Source organism: Osmerus eperlanus, chromosome 22 (genome assembly GCF_963692335.1).
Source record: "Osmerus eperlanus chromosome 22, fOsmEpe2.1, whole genome shotgun sequence".
In the NCBI taxonomy this organism is placed as follows: Eukaryota; Metazoa; Chordata; class Actinopteri; order Osmeriformes; family Osmeridae; genus Osmerus; species Osmerus eperlanus.
Genome location: NC_085039.1, coordinates 1,310,871 through 1,328,425, shown reverse-complemented (window position 1 = coordinate 1,328,425; position 17,555 = coordinate 1,310,871). Strand labels below are relative to the sequence as shown.

The window sequence follows — 17,555 nt, the reverse complement described above, 5'->3', positions numbered from 1 at the left end:
ATGGGGTTAAGGTGACACCGTGACATACATTGATTGACAGCTTACCTCATTAGCTTAAGGACAAGGAAATACAGAAATAAATGTACACAGAAATAAATAAATACAGAAATAAATGTGCACAGAAATAAATAAATACAAAAATAAATAAATACAGAAATAAATGGCCATGTAAATAAATAAATACGTAATTAAGATGTTATCATACATTTATTTTTATATATTAATTTTTTTTTAATGTATAAATACATTTATTTATACATTTATTTATTTATTTTTAATTTTGGCAGGTTTGGTCCTCCATAGCACAAGGGGTGAGCCAGTTGTCATAATTGTCGGCATATATTCACAATACAGAGCTTGTACATTTGCAATGTGCTGGCAGTTTTGACATCAGTAAACACATTAATTTATGTAACAGAATTTACTGATATATACTGAAAGTATATCCACTTTATATTATCGTTCTGTTTGCTAGCCAGCCCCTTTGAAAGCAGCTGATTATCGGTTGTAAAAGCTTCTAAATAACGAAACAGAATTTTCCTTACTACGCTTGGTCTCATTTCATTGCGATTCGCGATGCCTTTGTTAATCGCCTGAGTTCAATCGCGGTAGCCTACTGCACTCCGTTGGGTTATAAAGAGGACACATGCAGAATATGAATTTTGCAGAGTGCCCCGGTTCTTTAGCTGATCTTGGGAAGCTAAACCCATTCTAATTTGTACACACGCACACACTTATTCCTGTCATTATTAGCAAGATAAATCAGTTGTAAGTAGCATATTGATTGTTAATAAAGATATAGTGCACTTACAGCCTTGTTTGTTTGCACCTAAACGTTCACGAAAACGTTACACAAATTGTTTATGAAGAGTTTGCAGATTGTATGTTCATAACTGAGCTCACAGAGTGATGGAAGTGGAAAGCTGGGCCTAGTTGAGTTCAAGATCCTGTGGACCAAAATTGAAACGTACTTGGTATGTATACAAGTTAGTCCTCCGTTTGCAATGTTAATGTCAACAGGTCAGTTGACTCATACATTTTTTTAATATACATTTTGAACAGTATAATCCTGGGGCCCGTTCTCCATACGTCACTAACTCAGTTAGCTGGATTTGATTGTTGACGATTTGTCATGATCTTGGATTGTTCGGTTCTTCGAAGCTCATCCTGGACTTGCTGTCATAGCAACAGGTCCGTAAACTTGAACCTGCTCGGGAGCAGATTTATTTTATGTAAACAGGATTTGATTGCGGCTTTACAAGCAGAGGTGATACAGGAAGTATGTCACAGCCATGTATTGTCCGTTTTTACAACAAAAACCTGTTGCAAAAGGTGCACAAATAATTAGCAGAATTTAATATTAATCGCACATTGCGTGATAGATAGATCCAATTAGCACAGCGAGACAGGCTACTATAGCCTACTTTTTGAGAGATAGCCTATTGGTTTTCTCGTGAGGGTATCATTTACATCATTCATTTGTTGGAACCACATTAAATTATTATATGACATTAGATGATAAACAAAATAATTATGAAAATAAGAAAATACAAAGACAAATAGCCTACTGTAATACACGATAAAACATCTAACGTGGTCACTACATTAAATTTGTCTGCTACTTTTTGCCAGCCCTCTCCTGGATTTTGCAGATTTTGAGGTGTTCCCTGCAGTTTGGTTAAATCTTCCAATTTGGAGTAACCTTTGAGCAAGCTCTTGCTCTGTTGCGGAAAACAAGGGGGGTTCTTTTTGGCCATGGTGAGCAGCCATAGACTTATGTGAGCAGCCAATAGCAGCGTTGCTGATCAAGGTTTCTACTATCGATACATACCCCCTTTTAGATCAACGCATAATCAATCCATCTATACTAATCATAAACAACAAGGGTGTTGGAAGAACCGAATTAGCCAGATCATGATTAGCATGATGATGTCATCTTGGATGTGTCATTTGATCTCGGATGTAATAAGCGACGTAAGGAGATCGGGCCCGAGTTTTCTATCCTGAGGTGGTGTTTACCATAACAGGTATGTTCAGGATTTTTGTGATTGGCTGGTTTTGTGTGGCAGAACATCTATCGCCAGAAGGATGTGGACAAGTCGGGGACCATAAGCTCCACGGAGATGCGCATGGCTGTGGACGAGGCTGGTAAGGCCTTCAACTTTTATCCTCCAAGGGGTTATTATATTTCCTTGATACAGAATGCCCCAAAATGGAGACTCCATTTTGTGAACCTACATCTAACATAGTTTTTATTTATCTTAGGATTCAGTCTGAATAATTCACTGCATCAGATCATAGTGGCACGTTACAGTGAGCCAAGCCTCACTATCGACTTTGACAATTTTGTGGGTTGTCTTGTTCGGCTTGAATCCATGTTCAGTAAGTACATTTACATTTATTCATTTAACAGACGCTTTTATCCAAAGCGACTTCCAAGAGAGAGCTTTACAAAAGTGCATAGGTCAATGATCATAAACAACGAGATAGCCCCAAAAACATTGTGGGTAGCCAAAATATGAACTATACATTGTGAAAAGCAAATAAGTGCCAATGGGAAGAAACATACGAGCATGTAGTTAAACAAGTTACAATTAAACAACATGAACCTCAAAAGTGCAAGAGTGTACCTGTAGGAAAGCAAGCAACAAATATAGCTGCAAGCAGCAATGTGGTGGCCAAGCAGGTCAGGTAAACCAGAAGAAACTTTCGACATCTAGTGACTGCGGTGTAACTGGCTTCCTTTGCAGTGGCTTATAGTCTCGCTAAACAGAGAAATTACAAGCTTGTCAGCTTTGGCTGGATTTGAACCTCTGACGTTGACGTAGCCAGGACACCAATTTATCCTAGTGAGCTATTCTTAGTGCTGGAAATCAGATTTCAGTGACTGCGTAAAAATATAAGGAATTTTTCCTGTGGCAAGCAGTTGTCAGATTTGTCCCAAGTTTAAACAGCTGTAATTCAGTTCTATTTTGACATGTCAAGGTGATTGTGGTCTGAAGATAATCTGTGCCAAATTAGGTGAATATTTGGTATTCACCAAAAACGTTTTATTCATTCATTCAAAATGGCGGCCACATCAATTCAGCTGGTATCACAATTTAATATGTGTCAGAAACGGGATCGCCCCCTAGAGGTTAGATGACACAACCTTTTCTGGACCTCTTTGAAACAGGGTCCCGAACACCTGTACCAAGTTTGATGTCAATTCAGCGAATATTTCCTGGGATATGATCTTCATCGCCGACTTTGATCAGCTTTACCGGAATGTGAAAAGGTTTGTGAGGCTTGATCTGAAGATAAATGGTGCCAAATTTTTACTTATTGCAGCACCACCTAGAGGTGAAATGGCATGACCTATTTTGGACCTCTTTAGAACAGAGTCCCTAGTCCTTATACCAAATTTGGTGTCAATGCAGTAAAGAGGTGCTGAGATATGACCTCACTTCTTTTATGGTGGCTTGGTTGACGACTTTGATTGGCTGTTCCAGTCAAAAGTGTAGAAAATCAAAAAAACGTGATGTCTTTTGTAGGCTTGATCTGAAGATAAATGGTGCCAAATGTTTGCTTATTGCAGCGCCACCTAGAGGTGAAATGGCATGACCTATTTTGGACCTCTTTAGAACAGGGTCCCTTGTCCTTATACCAAATTTGATGTCAATGCAGTAAAGAGGTGCTGAGATATGACCTCACTTCTTTTATGGTGGCTTGGTTGACGACTTTGATTGGCTGTTCCAGTCAAAAGGTTTAGATAATCAAAAAACATGTGATGTCTTTTGTGAGGCTTGGTCTGAAGATGATCTGTGCCAAATTTGGTGAAGATTGGACAAACCTTATAGGAGAGGTAGCGAAAAAACATTCAGCCACATCAATTTGATTGGCTGTAACTAACAAACGGTTGCGAAAATCAAAGCTCCAGGGGATAGCTTTTGTGAGGCTTGGTCTAAAGATCGTCTGTGGCAATTTTGAAGAAGATTTTTCAAGAATTGTAGGAGGAGTAGCGAAAAAACACTTTTCCTTAACATTCAAAATGGCGGAGAATCTATATGACTGGGTATGACGTCATAGAGTGCATTGAACTTGTCTTGATCCAGGGAATCCAATGATACCTCATTTTGGAAAATGCGGCATATGGTTCAAAGATAACGTGTGTAAAAACACCTTCAACTTTGACCCATTGGTGGCGCTAGATGGTTAGAATGGGAGACATAAAACTTGGTGAAATTGATAAGGGGACTGGTCGCAAAGAGTGTGCCAAATTTCACAACTTATGACCATGTGGTTCTAGGGGCTGCCATAGACTCCCATGGCAGAAGAAGATGTGTAATAATAATAACTAGAGAGGATACAATTTCTGGGGAAATTGTAGGGTGTGCTTGCTTGCGTCGGTTGCAGGTGGGTCCGTCCTCTAAGTTTTTCCCTTCTAGTGATATTTTCAAGCATTTAGCCTACTCATATTGCATATTTCATTAAGAACACCCTTTGAAACAGCTGCGAACCCCCTTTGAAACAAGCTACTGTAACAACGTTGTCACTGGCAGTGTGGAATCGCGATTCAAACAGTACCGTATGCTAACTGAAAATATGCCCCCCAAAACGTAAATAAGTTTGACATTAAAGATCCTGTAAAGTAAATTCCATGTTTTGCTTCTAAGTACATTATATATGTGTGAAATGAGTTCCTGAAAGCATGTGCAAAGCGCTAAAACTTTGTCACACTGAAATGTGGAGTTAAACCGAAGAACAGTTTGTCTTCCGTTTTCAGATCAGGTTTGAATGGGCGGAGCCAAAAAATGCCCTATCTACGTCAGATCACTGAATGGCTCCTCCTGCTGTACTGTTATTGTAGCCTACATCAGCTAGCTAGCTAGCTTCAGGATGTCTCCCACCACCCGCAACTGCATCTTCCCTGGATGCAAGAACTCCAGCTGCGCTGCAACGGCATTTAAGTTCCCTATTGATAATGAAAGGAAAAATAGGTGGATAGCTTTTGTGAAGAGCCACGCTCATGGAAAGCTTCGGATAAACTCCAACAGCCGCCTCTGCACTGACCATTTCACGGCGGACAGTTTTAACATGGACCAGAGACAGACGGGGTTCACCAACACACGGCTTCTCTTGCAGCGCGGAGCCGTACCGAGCATCGCCCCCCCGGCCGTTCATCCTAGGTCGCACCTGGACCATCCACCGCCGCCAGCAGTTCAACACTCAGTTCTGTGTGCTTGTTATAATTATACTAGATAACTTTTCCAGAGGTATCTCTGCTTTGGTGAAATGGTAGCTAATGTGTTAGAAGTAGCCTAGTTGGAGAGCTCACTGTCTGCTGTCTCTGGTGTCCATTTTTACTGTTACAGCTCAAGGCAACATTTCACTTATATGCATCTATGTTTCACTCATTGAACAAATACATTCTAATTCTATACGGTTTTGTTCGGCTTGACATAGCGTCCATTATCTGGGTCGGAGGAAGCACTAGGCAGCGAGGGGCGGCGCTTCAGCTCCTTCAGGCGACACGCCCCCCCAGTCTCAAGCAGAGAAGACTGCTGATTTTTTCACGATTTCAAAGCCTAATTTAACATACTTGTCGGTGTTATTTTTTCATTCGAATTTGGATGGGTAGTTAATAACACATTATTCTGTGGTGTGGCGAACTTAAAACTCGTTTCCAGGTCCACTTTACAGGATCTTTAATGTAGGGGGAAATGGCTAATTCAAAATAAGTTTGCTAGAGGCAAGCTAGCTGCTGTTGCTCCACATTTCACTGATTGTTTGAAAGCACCGGAAATAAGAACGTTTCTTTTGACATAAAGTTTAGCTGTGGCTTTGAAGACAGTACGACACACTGCCAGTGGGCGAGCCGAGTCTGACTGAGGCTAATGTCAAAACAAGCCGCGGTGTCACTCAAATTCCAAGTTTTACACAAATCACAAAAATATGCTGACCCGCTGGCTATCTTCGCAATCGCCATATCTTTAAAACACTGCCCTCCTTCTGATTTTTGATGTAGAATTGACCCTGGTACGAAATTAAGAAAATACTCATCAGAGATCGACAACAGCTGACGCAATAGTCAACGGAGGCTGACGGGGCTCTCACGTAACAAACCAAAGTTTTTACAGCAACCTACATTAAAATCTCACCACCTGGCTGTCTTCACAATAGTCATATCGTCATAACATTGCCCTCCTTCTGTTTTTTGGTGTAGAATTGACCGAACTATAAAATAACGAAAATACTAAACTACTATGACACTCGTTGTCTCACGGGCGACGCGCACTCGCTCAAATTACAAAGACTTTCACGACCTAAATAAAAAATCCGAGATGGCAGTTCCACTCGAAATTGCTTTCTCAACAAAACCCAATGGTTGGTAATTTTGGTGGTTGGCATTTTTCACTCACAATCCAAGCTCCAATTTGCGTGCTAGAACGTCTCTATCACGTTGTATCCATGCGTCGTTGCTAACGTGTGCTGACGTAGTGACGTAGGCTAGCACTGGTACCCTTCGTTGACAGAAGACACTTTTTGCCACAAAAACGTTGTAACCTCCTAAACTGTGCAACGGAGTGTAAATAAAAATACAAGCAACTCAATCGCTACCAAGACGAAACTTTTGACACCTAGGTTATTGGCACCAATAACACAATTCAAAGCCAGTACAAGAAGTTTAATCAGTTACAAATAGCCAACAAGAGCAACAAGTCCCTCAATAAGAGTCATTGTTTTCCTTGAGGAAACTAACATCAGGTCCAGCAAATTCCTAAGTACCGTTGTACTCCCAGAACAAGTGCGTCTCTAGCCTTTTCTAGAAGGTGGGGAGGTGATTCCACCATTGGGGGGCCAGACAGGAAAAGAGCTTGGGTTGGGAGTGGGTGCTCTTGAGAGGTGAGACCACCAGACGGTTGTCAGAAGAAGACAGTAGGTGGCGGTGTAAGGCTGGAGGAGAGACCTTATGTAGTCGGGTGCAGTCCCGTTCACTGCTCGGAAGGTAAGTACCAGGGTCTTGAATCTGATACGGGCCGTGATGGGAAGCCAATGGAGGGAGATGAGGAGCTGGGTAACATGGGAGCGTCTGGGTAGATTGAAGACCAGACGGGCTGCTGCTTTCTGAATCCTCTGGAGAGGGCGGGTTGCGCATTCAGGGAGACCGGCGAGCAGCGAGTTGCAGTAGTCCAACTTGGAGAGGACAAGTGCTTGGACTAGCAGCTGGGTGGAATGCTCAGACAGGTTTCTCCTGATCTTCCGGATGTTGTAGAGGGTGAATCTACATGACTGGGAGACTGCATCAATGTGGGCTGTGAGGGAGAGCTTGTCATCCATGGTAACCCTGAGGTTCCTGGCAGAGGAAGAAGGGGTCACCGTCGCAGATCCCAGGGATGGAGGGTTTGGCCGGGATGATGAGAAGTTCAGTTTTGGCAAGGTTCAGCTGGAGGTGGTGCTTGGTCATCCAGGCGGAGATGTCTGTGAGGCAGGCCTCGATTCTAGCTGAGATCTCCGGATCAGTCGGGGGGAACAACAGGTACAGCTGCGTGCTGTCAGCATAGCAGTGGTAGGAGAAGCCATGGGAGGTGATGATTGGTCCAAGTGAGGTGGTGTACAGGGAGAAGAGGAGGGGTCCAAGGACAGAGCCCTGTGGGACACCAGTGGAGAGCTGGGGGCCTGACACTTTGCCTCCCCAGGAGACCTGGTAGGATCTTCCCGACAGGTAGGATGAGATCCACTGAAGTGCAGTGCCAGAGATGCCCATCTCAGAAAGTCTAGCGAGCAGGATCTGATGGTATCAAATGCTGCAGAAAGGTCCAGCAGAATGCTGACGGATGATCTTGAGGCCGCTCTGGCAGACTGGAGGGCAGTGGTGACTGACAGGAGGGCAGTTTCTGTGGAGTGGCCAGTCTTGAAGCCTGATTGGTTGGGATCAAGCAGGTTGTTCTGAGAGAGAAAGTTTGACAGTTGGTTAGATACAGCGCATTCAATGGTTTTTGAAAAGAAGGGTAGCAGTGATACTGGTCTGTAGTTCTGGAGGACGGCAGGGTTAAGGGAGGGTTTTTTGAGTCGAGGGGTAAATCTGGCCTGTTTGAAGGCAGAGGGGAAGGTGCCGGAAGTAAGAGAGGAGTTAAGGACATGGAGAAGAAAAGTTATGATGGAGGGAGAGATGGTTTGAAAGAGGGGACTGGATCAAGGGGACAGGAGGTGGGGCGATGAGAGAGAATGAGGTCAGAGATCTCTGACCTCAACACGCACCAGGGTGAACTTCAACAACGACAAGCCCTGGTTCTCATCAGAGCTCAGAAGGTTGAGGTCAGAGAAGGAGGAAGCATTTAGGAGTGGGGATAGAGACAGATTCAAGGAGTCGAAGAACAGGTTTAGCAAGGCGGTGAGAGAGGCTAGTTCTCTGCAACGACTCTGCTTCTGTCTGGAGAGGGCTCAGGCAGATTACCAACTACAAGCCCAGAGCCCCCCACTCCACTAACGACTCCCGCCTGGCCAACAACCTGAACAAGTTCTACTTTAGATTTGAAAGACAATTGGACTGTCCTGATCTACCCCCTCCCACCCATGAGACCTCCCCCCTCTACAGTGATGACTCTCTCCATTCAGGAGGGTGAAGTTAACAGACTTTTCAAGAGGCAGAACCCCCGCAAAGCAGCTGGGTCGGACTCTGTTTCTCCTGCCACCCTCAAGCACTGCGCTGACCAGCTGTCTCCGGTGTTTACCAATATCTTTAACACCTCCCTGGAGACATGCCATGTGCCAGCCTGTCTCAAGTCTTCCACCATCATCCCTGTGCCCAAAACGTAGGGATGTGCATCTCCATCACTGAGGACGATGCGATACACATCTCGATGCACTGCCAACGATCCGATACATTAAAGATACATAAAAGCAACTACTAATGCGATACGATTCACCCCTATTGCGATGCAGTGCGATTCGACATGATGCGATGCAAAAGAATATGATGCTATGCAATTTAACCCTTGTGTTATCTTCGGGTCATTCTGACCCATCAGTCATTGTGACCCACCGTCGTATTGCGACAACTTTACCGCATACCAAAACAAAGTGAATCATTTTCTTTTAACCGTTGGGCTGTCTCAGACCCCCCACATTGCGATGGTTAAAAGAAAATTATTTTTATTTGTTTTTGTATTGGGTAAAATTGGGTAAACACAACGATGGTTCGTTATGAACCTTTGGGTCATGTGACCCGAAGGCAGCACAAGGGTTAATATGGTACATAACGATTTATTTATTTTTCAGACAGCAAATCATCATTTAACTAAACAAGTGAAAGGTTTACTTCACATATTAAACAAAGTCTCTGACAAAAGATAAAATAACATCAGGCCTGGACCTTGCCTTAAACCAGTCCTTCTTTCCTGTTGTATGTGTTCTCTGAATGTAAAAAAGGGTAAAGTATTACTGGCAGTCACAAGCTGCTGTAAACACTGTCATAACACCACACACTAAATTGAACTCATACGTCCTACTTTAAGGTTTTTCTCAATGACTCACACAATGAGCTCTGACTCCGTTAACGGATGGGCGGGCTTAAGGTCGATTTATACTGAAAATGTGCGTATTTTATTGATGAAACGGCTCATTTGTAAATTTGCTCAGACTTTTTGATAACATAGTTAGCATCGCAGTGCAGCGCCACCTACTCTTCTGGCGGTGAATTGTTTTCAGCACCCACAGCCTTCGGAGTACTATAAATTCAACAAATCCGTCCATAACGGAGTCGGAGTAGTATAATTCGGCCTTTACGGATACGGACGGATACGGACGGATAGACTGCGTTTATGGTATCTCCGTAGGCTGTGGGTGCTGAAAACAATTCACCGCCAGAAGAGTAGGTGGCGCAACGGTTTTTTGTAAGTCGTCGTCGAGTGTTCATTTACCTAGGTTATCAAGAAGTCGGAGAAAATTTACAAATTAGCCGTTTCATCAATAAAATACGCATATTTGCAGCAACTACAATGCCCATTTCTCGTCACATTTTAATTCAGATGCTGATTTACATGTACTCTTTAGCTGAAATATTAATTGTAAAAACTTACAGCAATGGCGGTCAAAGGATTCTGTCCGTCCTGTTAATCACGGCAACCCCGTCCCTGACGCAAGCGGTTCTTAATACTGACCAATCACAGCCAAGGGGTATCCGTAAATTTCCGAAATTACGATGGATAGTTAGAAAATTCAGGAGGTGCACGTCGAGCTCTCCGGGGCTCTCCGAGGGCTCTCGGAGAACTCGGAGAGGGCGTTCCCCGTAGAGGAGGGCGTTCCCATGAGTCCGTTTTTTGGAAAACGGAGAAGCATATATCGGCCTTTACTTTGTCGTACACAACAGGGATTTGTTTCTCGGAGAATAGCTTCCTATTCTTGCTACTGGCACTGACTGGAGCCATAGCTGATTCCGAGAGGGAGGCAGACGTCTCCACTCATATACCATGTAGCCTCTTCAGGTGACTAGCTAAATTAGCCGTGCTCCCTGTGTACTTGATAGCAGCACGACATATCTTGCCAATTGCATGGGTCTTGTCAAATTGCCCATCTTTCTTGTAAAATCCTAAGTGTTGCCAAACTTTGGATTTATTGCAATTCGTAGGGACGTGTAATTCACCATGATAACACTCGCCCGAACACGCCTCCAACTTGCGCAAAACTTGTCCGAGAGACTTGACGAGAATCGGCCACTGACAGCAGTGGAGATGAGAGCGCGCTTAAGAAACAGTTAGAGAGAGGAGAGGAGGAATCCATCTAAATATTATTATATAAATACTAATTATACTTATATTATTGGTCACAAATCATTGGTCACATTTCTAAATACTAAATGGTGTTCGCCTACACACGATTCTATATAAATACATCGGATTATACCGATGCAAAAATGTTATAAACGATGCATCGCGATTCATCCCACATTGTATCCGGTGCACACTTTTTTTATCCGGGCCATCGCATTGTGAGCTTTTATGCCGATGCATCGATGCGAACCGGTGAATCTTCCCATCCCTAATGTTTGCGTGTGTGCGTCCCTTGCAATGGACATTTACAACATCAACCCTACCCCCACTAGGTGACAAGCTAATGGTCACCAGACCTCAGTCTTCCTTCTAGCTCTGTCAAACAGTATCTCCTTTAAATAAACAAACAAACCCCCCTCTTCTTAGTCCTTAGCCCCAAGGTAAGGGTCTTGTATGTTTACCCAGAGTTCAGATTTGGGGGTGGGCCTCTATTTGCACACAAAACTAAACACAGTATCATTTTATACTAGGGATGCTCCGATCTGATCGGCGCCGATCCATATCGGCCGATATTCCCATTATCGGTTTTGATCGGCGTTCTCAAAACGGCCGATCAAACATGGCCGATCAGATGACATAACATCTGGACAACTACTATCAGAGACGTTTCAATAAAACGTTAGATAGGCATTTCAGGCCACCAAAGGTAAGAAATGATTCTTTAACCTTTAGATGCTTGGGTTCTAAATATTTCCGACGCTTCCACCAGAGTTTGTTTTCCTAAACGGAAGCTAGCTAGCTTTAGTTAGCTTCCGTTACCTAGCAACCTAGCATAATACTCGTAGCAATGCTACTACCTGCTAGTGTTACTTGTTAGCCTCTAATTGTACATTTTGAAGCCATACTATAGCGTTTGTCATAGTTTTTGCCTATCGGAAAATAGTCGGTTGGAATTTTCAGAATCGCACATGTGCGACGTTACTCTGTGAGACCCGCATTCGAACGAAAACAGTCACGGACAGCCACTGCTTTTTGGAAGGCCAATAAAAACCTCTTTCCTGTTCTCGCACAAGCAGCACAAGTCTTCCTCTCCGCACCTTGTACAAGTGTAGATAGCGAGCGACTTTTCAGCACAGCAGGACATATTTTAGATGAGAAGAGGAACAGGTTGACTCCTAAAAATGCTGATATGCTTATATTTATCAAGGCAAATCTTCCAGTGATGCTGCTTGATCAGAAGTAAGGTTTGAATACTCTAGTATGCCCCCTCTCCGAGTGAGTGAGTGCGTGAAGTGAGAGAGTGAGTAAAGGATGTGAGAGTGAGTGAGACACTATACAGATAGATATACATGTTTTGTTTTTTTGTTTAATTGCTGACTTCCTGTGCACCTTTTATCTTTATTCTGTCTGTTATCTCCTCCTAAATGCAGACAAATTGACTTGAAACTGACTGACTTGAAACATATTGGATATTTGGCTATAGCCTGTTTATGTTGCAGTTAAGTTCGTATTATTTTTCCACAGGAAAGCTACTGTATAAGCTCCAAGTTCTCTTGAGAGCCTCTAGAGAGTGGAATGTTGCACATGTGATTCTATTGTTGTGATTTTTATTTAAAGATTTATATTTTTATTATTATTTTAATACTTATTATTATTTACACATTTTATAGTAAGCGAGAGAGCTTCTACACTGGAATGTTGCACGTTCCCTGCAATAGAACGGATGGTTGTCAATTCATGATACTCTCTCGTCTCGTAATTTAAATACTTAAAATACAATACCAATGTTGTTAAGAATAATTAATTTCATAAATAATGCTACACAATAAATAGAATGCTTCAATACACTGTGATCGGTGATCGGTATTATCGGATCGGCAGATACTGATTTCAGTGATCGGTGATCGGCACCAAAAAACCTGATCGGAGCATCTCTATTTTATACAGAATAAAAGTGTTACATCTTCAATTTTTCCAACAACAGAGAGTGTCAAGTGATGCAGTTAATATGGATAACAGGGTGTTGGTGGCAGTGTCAGTGGGGTGGGACGTGAACTCATCAATGGGAGGGAGGGAGGATGTTACAATGGAGGAGAAATGGGAGGGGGATAGGGAGCGGAGGTTGCGACGGAAAGTTACGAGGGGTGGGGAGGCAGGAGGAGTTGGGGGGAGACAGACAGAGAACTGGATAAAGAAGTGATCAGAGATATGTAGTGGGGTTACAGAGGTTAACTTAGTGATACAGTTATGTGTCAGGATGAGGTCGAGGTGTTAGCCTGCCTTGTGGGTCGCCGGTGTGTTCAGCAGCATCAGGTCCAAGGAAGTCAGGAGAGACATGAAGTCGACGGCCTGCGTTCCTTCGAGGTGGATGCTGAAGTCCCCAAGGAGTATCAGCGGTGTTCCATCATCCGGGAGGATGCTGAGGAGCATGTCCAGCTCCTCCACAAAGACAGCTAGCAGACCTGGTGGGCGATAGAGGACAACTAAAAATGCTTTGATAGGATCAGTTAGCATCACATAATGATGTTCAAATGATTTGGCAGCAACAGAGAGTGGGGTGGATATGTATTTAATATGTGGGGAAAGAAGCAAACCTGTCCCACCACCTCGCCCGGTTGAGCGGGGTTAGTGAGACAACGAGTGGTTGACGGAGAAAGCAGCTGGAGTTGCTGTGTTCTCTGGGCGAATCTATGTCTCTGTCAGCGCAAGGGCATGAAGAGAAGCATGGGATGCAAATGCCGGGATGAAGTCTGCCTTGTTCACGGCAGACCTATTCCAGAGCCCTATAGTTGTTCAATACAAGTGTCCAACATTTTCATGATTTATAAGTTTACTTGATTAGTATATTGGTAGGTGGAAAACAGTTATAGGGTTATCCTACAGTATAAAGCCAAAAAACATACATCTGAATAGGTAACATAATAGATAACTTATTTGACATGCATATAAATATTGGTTTGAAATTGTGTTTCACTAAACCAGGACTGAATAATTGTTTTCTTCATTCACAGAAACATTTAAAACACTGGACAAGGATGGGTCAGGGGTGGTCGAGTTGAATTTCCTTGAGGTTAGTATGGCCAGCTCGGCATCAACATAAGATGGAAAACCATTGACATCTTTATGACCATATGCATTTTTCTTCCTCTAGTGGATGAATGTGTCACTACTCTAAAATGAGAAGATTCAACACCTCCTTCATACCTGGGGGACAATGAACAAGAATGGAAGCAATACTTTTTTTCTGAAGAATTAGGAAAATCACTTAGCTGGGTTTTAAATGAGGGTATGTTCTGACAAACCTATTCTGTGACACCTTGTTAATGTCTCACACATTACAGTATATGGAATATATCAATGCAAAAATGGGATGGGATGTATCGGAAATTTGTTTTATTTCGTTTTAAATTTGCCTCATCTGGGTTTAACAAAATGTAGGAATAATGAATTGTTGAATTTTGAACAGGTTTTAGGTTGTAACAAAATACTGTCACACAGCTAAAGATTCAAATAATAAATCTAACTTGCATACTCTATTTATGCTTTACTGTTATGAATTGGGATTGGAGTGCAGATGCACAACACAAATTACTTAATTTCAGTATTTATTCCTTCTAAAACAAAGAAAGTAGACAATGGCATTTGAAATCTTACGAAGTTCCCAATATTTACATTTAGTCATTTAGCAGACGCTCTTATCCAGAGCGACTTACAGTAAGTACAGGGACATTCTCCCCGAGGCAAGTAGGGTGAAGTTCCTTGCCCAAGGACACAACATCATTTGGAAAAGCCAGGAATCGAACCAGCAACCTTCGGATTACTAGCCCAATTCCCTAACCGCTCAACCACCTGACATCAACACCATAAATAATTGTTGAATGAACATGGTCACATAGATTACTTGAAACATACCTATGCCTGGGTTTCCGAGCTGCTGCCACCAGGGTCTGACTCCTTCCATCATGGGGCGACCCTGATAGTTGGAGAGGGCCAGCTCCTCAGCAGGAGTGAAGTCCTGTGGAGGAGGGCCCCTCCAGTTTTCTTTGCCTCATTTTTCTTCCTGGTGGCTGCAAGCAATTTCATTGTTCTATAGGCCCTTTGTATTAGTGATGGGGGAAACGAAGCTTTCCGAAGCAACAAGCTATTTGACACAATTGTGTCGAAAAAGTATCTTTCGAAGCGTTCGATACATCTTCTCCATAGGGACACCTGCTGGTCAGTTCATGGTATGGCGACTGTATCGAGCGATAGAAGGAATCAAGTGACGTCAAGTCCTCGAGAAGTCAGTCTCACAATCGTCATTAGGTGTGTTCGACATGGACTGACTTCATGCAGCGTTGCAGCCGGCTGCAGGCGGGTGACTTGAAACAGTGAATTCTGGTTAGACTTTTTGTCCGACTTGAGACAGCGCCGAGGCTAGGTCACTGTGACGTAGCCATCAAAGTACCGTGAGATCGATTAGAGAACTGCCGGCTGTGTAGCCGAGCGCATTTTCTCAAGAGCAACTGCAAGGGTTCTAATGACGACACAGCTATTTCATGATTGGCCAGACACCTTCAGTTTCGCCAATGCTCAAATCCAAACCAAACAGTAGGCCCTACAATTGAATTACATATTTGCTCTAATTGACTGACTGCAGTAATTGTTGAAGAAAGTCGTGTAGACAAATTATAGCTGACCTGCAGATTGGAGAGTGAGTTTAAACTTGGCCCAAGACATAAAATGATCAATTCATACACAGTGGTACTAGCAAAGTCTCTTTGAGGCATGACGATCAGAAGACAGTGTTTAAAGTGAATAAAGAAATATAAAAAAAACATACAGCCAATAAGTGTTCTTTTCTTTTAAGTAGGCTCATACTAAATCCTAAACCTGCAAATGTCTTTAGAACACATTGGCTAACAATTTGAACACATATATATGAATGATTAAGACAGAACATGTGAATATATCATAATTGAGTGATTATAATAAAGCACAGAAAGTTTTTCCACACAATACCCAAAGCTATAGACTACACATGGGTTGGTTAAATAATTTATCATTCATCATAAAACACCATTTACCACCATTACCAAAATCATTGGTAATTTAAAGGTAACTGAAAAGGAAATTGGATACACTTAGTAAATACTAGTAATAATGAATGGGACAGGTGGTAGCTATTCCCCATGATTCTTTTGGATATAAAAAGCACCTTCAGCCCCCTGTGCATAACCAAGCAAAATGGACCATGTTACAGTCCACGTAAAGGACAGCGGAGGCAACACTGTCATTCTTAAAGCTTCCAAAGATGTTGCAGAAAGGATGAAGAATGGTAAGTAAAAAGCAAAACTATGAAATTATTACAAATGATTTTTGAATTATTTTATTTATTTTTCCAGATCAAAAGTTCCTCTCCAGCATCCTGGAACAAATAAACCATGTAGAGACAAAGCCAGGTACACACTGTTCACCTAATTAACAGGCACATGGTGTTAATATTTTATACTTACCACTTCTGCAAACTTATCCCTCAACAGCCACCAACCAGACACCAATTTTGAACCCTGGGTCCCCTGCACCTCTAAATCTCAGTATTGCTTAACTCCCACCACCTCCATCTTCCACCTCCATTCAACCTTCTGCAGTTCTAGAACAGCCAGAGAACCTCCAACCTTTGTCTCCCTCCATCCAGTCGGGCAGTCACGAGACACAAGGTATTGCATCTAAAAGTTGAAGGAAGACAAATGTCTGTGGTAAATGTGATGTATATGATTTCCCCCCTCATCCACAGGAGTAACACATCAAATCACCCTGCTACTTTTGGACCTGACAAGAACCCATCAGCCACTCTATTTCCGAAACAAAATTATTTTCTATAAAACCATTCAAACAGCTTTCTCAAAAAAAGGTTACAACTGGTCAACAGACAAAATCTGGAAAAAACTGGCCAACATGCTCATCACCTACAAAAGAATAAAGGACAGACGCCGTGCAACTGGGGAGGGGACACAAACCTGGGAGTATTATACAGTAAGTATATGCCTGCATATCTGAAATGCCATTTTCATGTCTGACAAAATATTAATGATTTATTTGCAAGGTACATTGACATGTTTTTTCCCCTCCAGCAAATGGATGACTTATTTGGGACCTCTGGGATCGGTACTGCACCACCAGGCACTGTTTTTTCCACTCCTCTGGGTCTGGAAAATACACACCACACCCACAATCTCACAGCCACCACAAGCGAACCCAGCAGGTGAGGGTGTGTCTTCCAGACCCAGAGGAGTGGAGCACCAGCACCCTAGCACCAGCACCCTAGCACCAGCACCCTAGCACCAGGACCCTAGCACCAGGACCCTAGCACCAGCAGGCAAAGACCAGGACAGTCCTTTGTCGACACTTATGAGGCACATGCGGACAGGAGGACTGCTGTGCTGGAGTCCCTGGTCAGGTCGGACCTGGAGAGATGGCGGCGTTTAAAGGAGAGGTGCAGGCGTACCTTTGAAAGGAAGCTCTTGGCCTATGGGGGGTGATTAGTGCCATGCAATGTTAACAAAGCTAGCAACCGTCGCTACGCCTGACAATGATGCACTCCGCTACGCCAAGCTTCTGCAATGATGCACGCCGCTACACAGATATTTAAAAGATAAGTATGGAAATATTTTGATGATTTCTATTTAGGCTATAGCCTACGATGTTCATTCAAATTTTAAGTATAAAATAAACGCAATCATGACAGTTGGTTACAAATAAGCAAACCTTACTGCTAAGATAGGCTACTACAGTATGAGAAGTTGTAGATAAGAGGTAGCTAAT

At 42.8% G+C, this 17,555-nt stretch overlaps 1 protein-coding gene across 1 annotated transcript; it reads left to right on the top strand.

Annotated features, from left to right (window-relative positions):
• The first annotated feature begins 910 nt into the window (after positions 1 to 910).
• LOC134008522 (calpain-1 catalytic subunit-like) lies at positions 911 to 14,287 on the top strand. Its single transcript, XM_062447938.1, has 5 exons — positions 911 to 974; positions 2,070 to 2,148; positions 2,266 to 2,382; positions 13,763 to 13,821; positions 13,903 to 14,287. The coding sequence occupies exons 2-5, from the start codon at positions 2,124 to 2,126 to the stop codon at positions 13,924 to 13,926; spliced, it is 225 nt and encodes a 74-aa protein (XP_062303922.1). The 5' UTR covers positions 911 to 974; positions 2,070 to 2,123; the 3' UTR covers positions 13,927 to 14,287.
• The last annotated feature ends 3,268 nt before the right edge of the window (positions 14,288 to 17,555 follow it).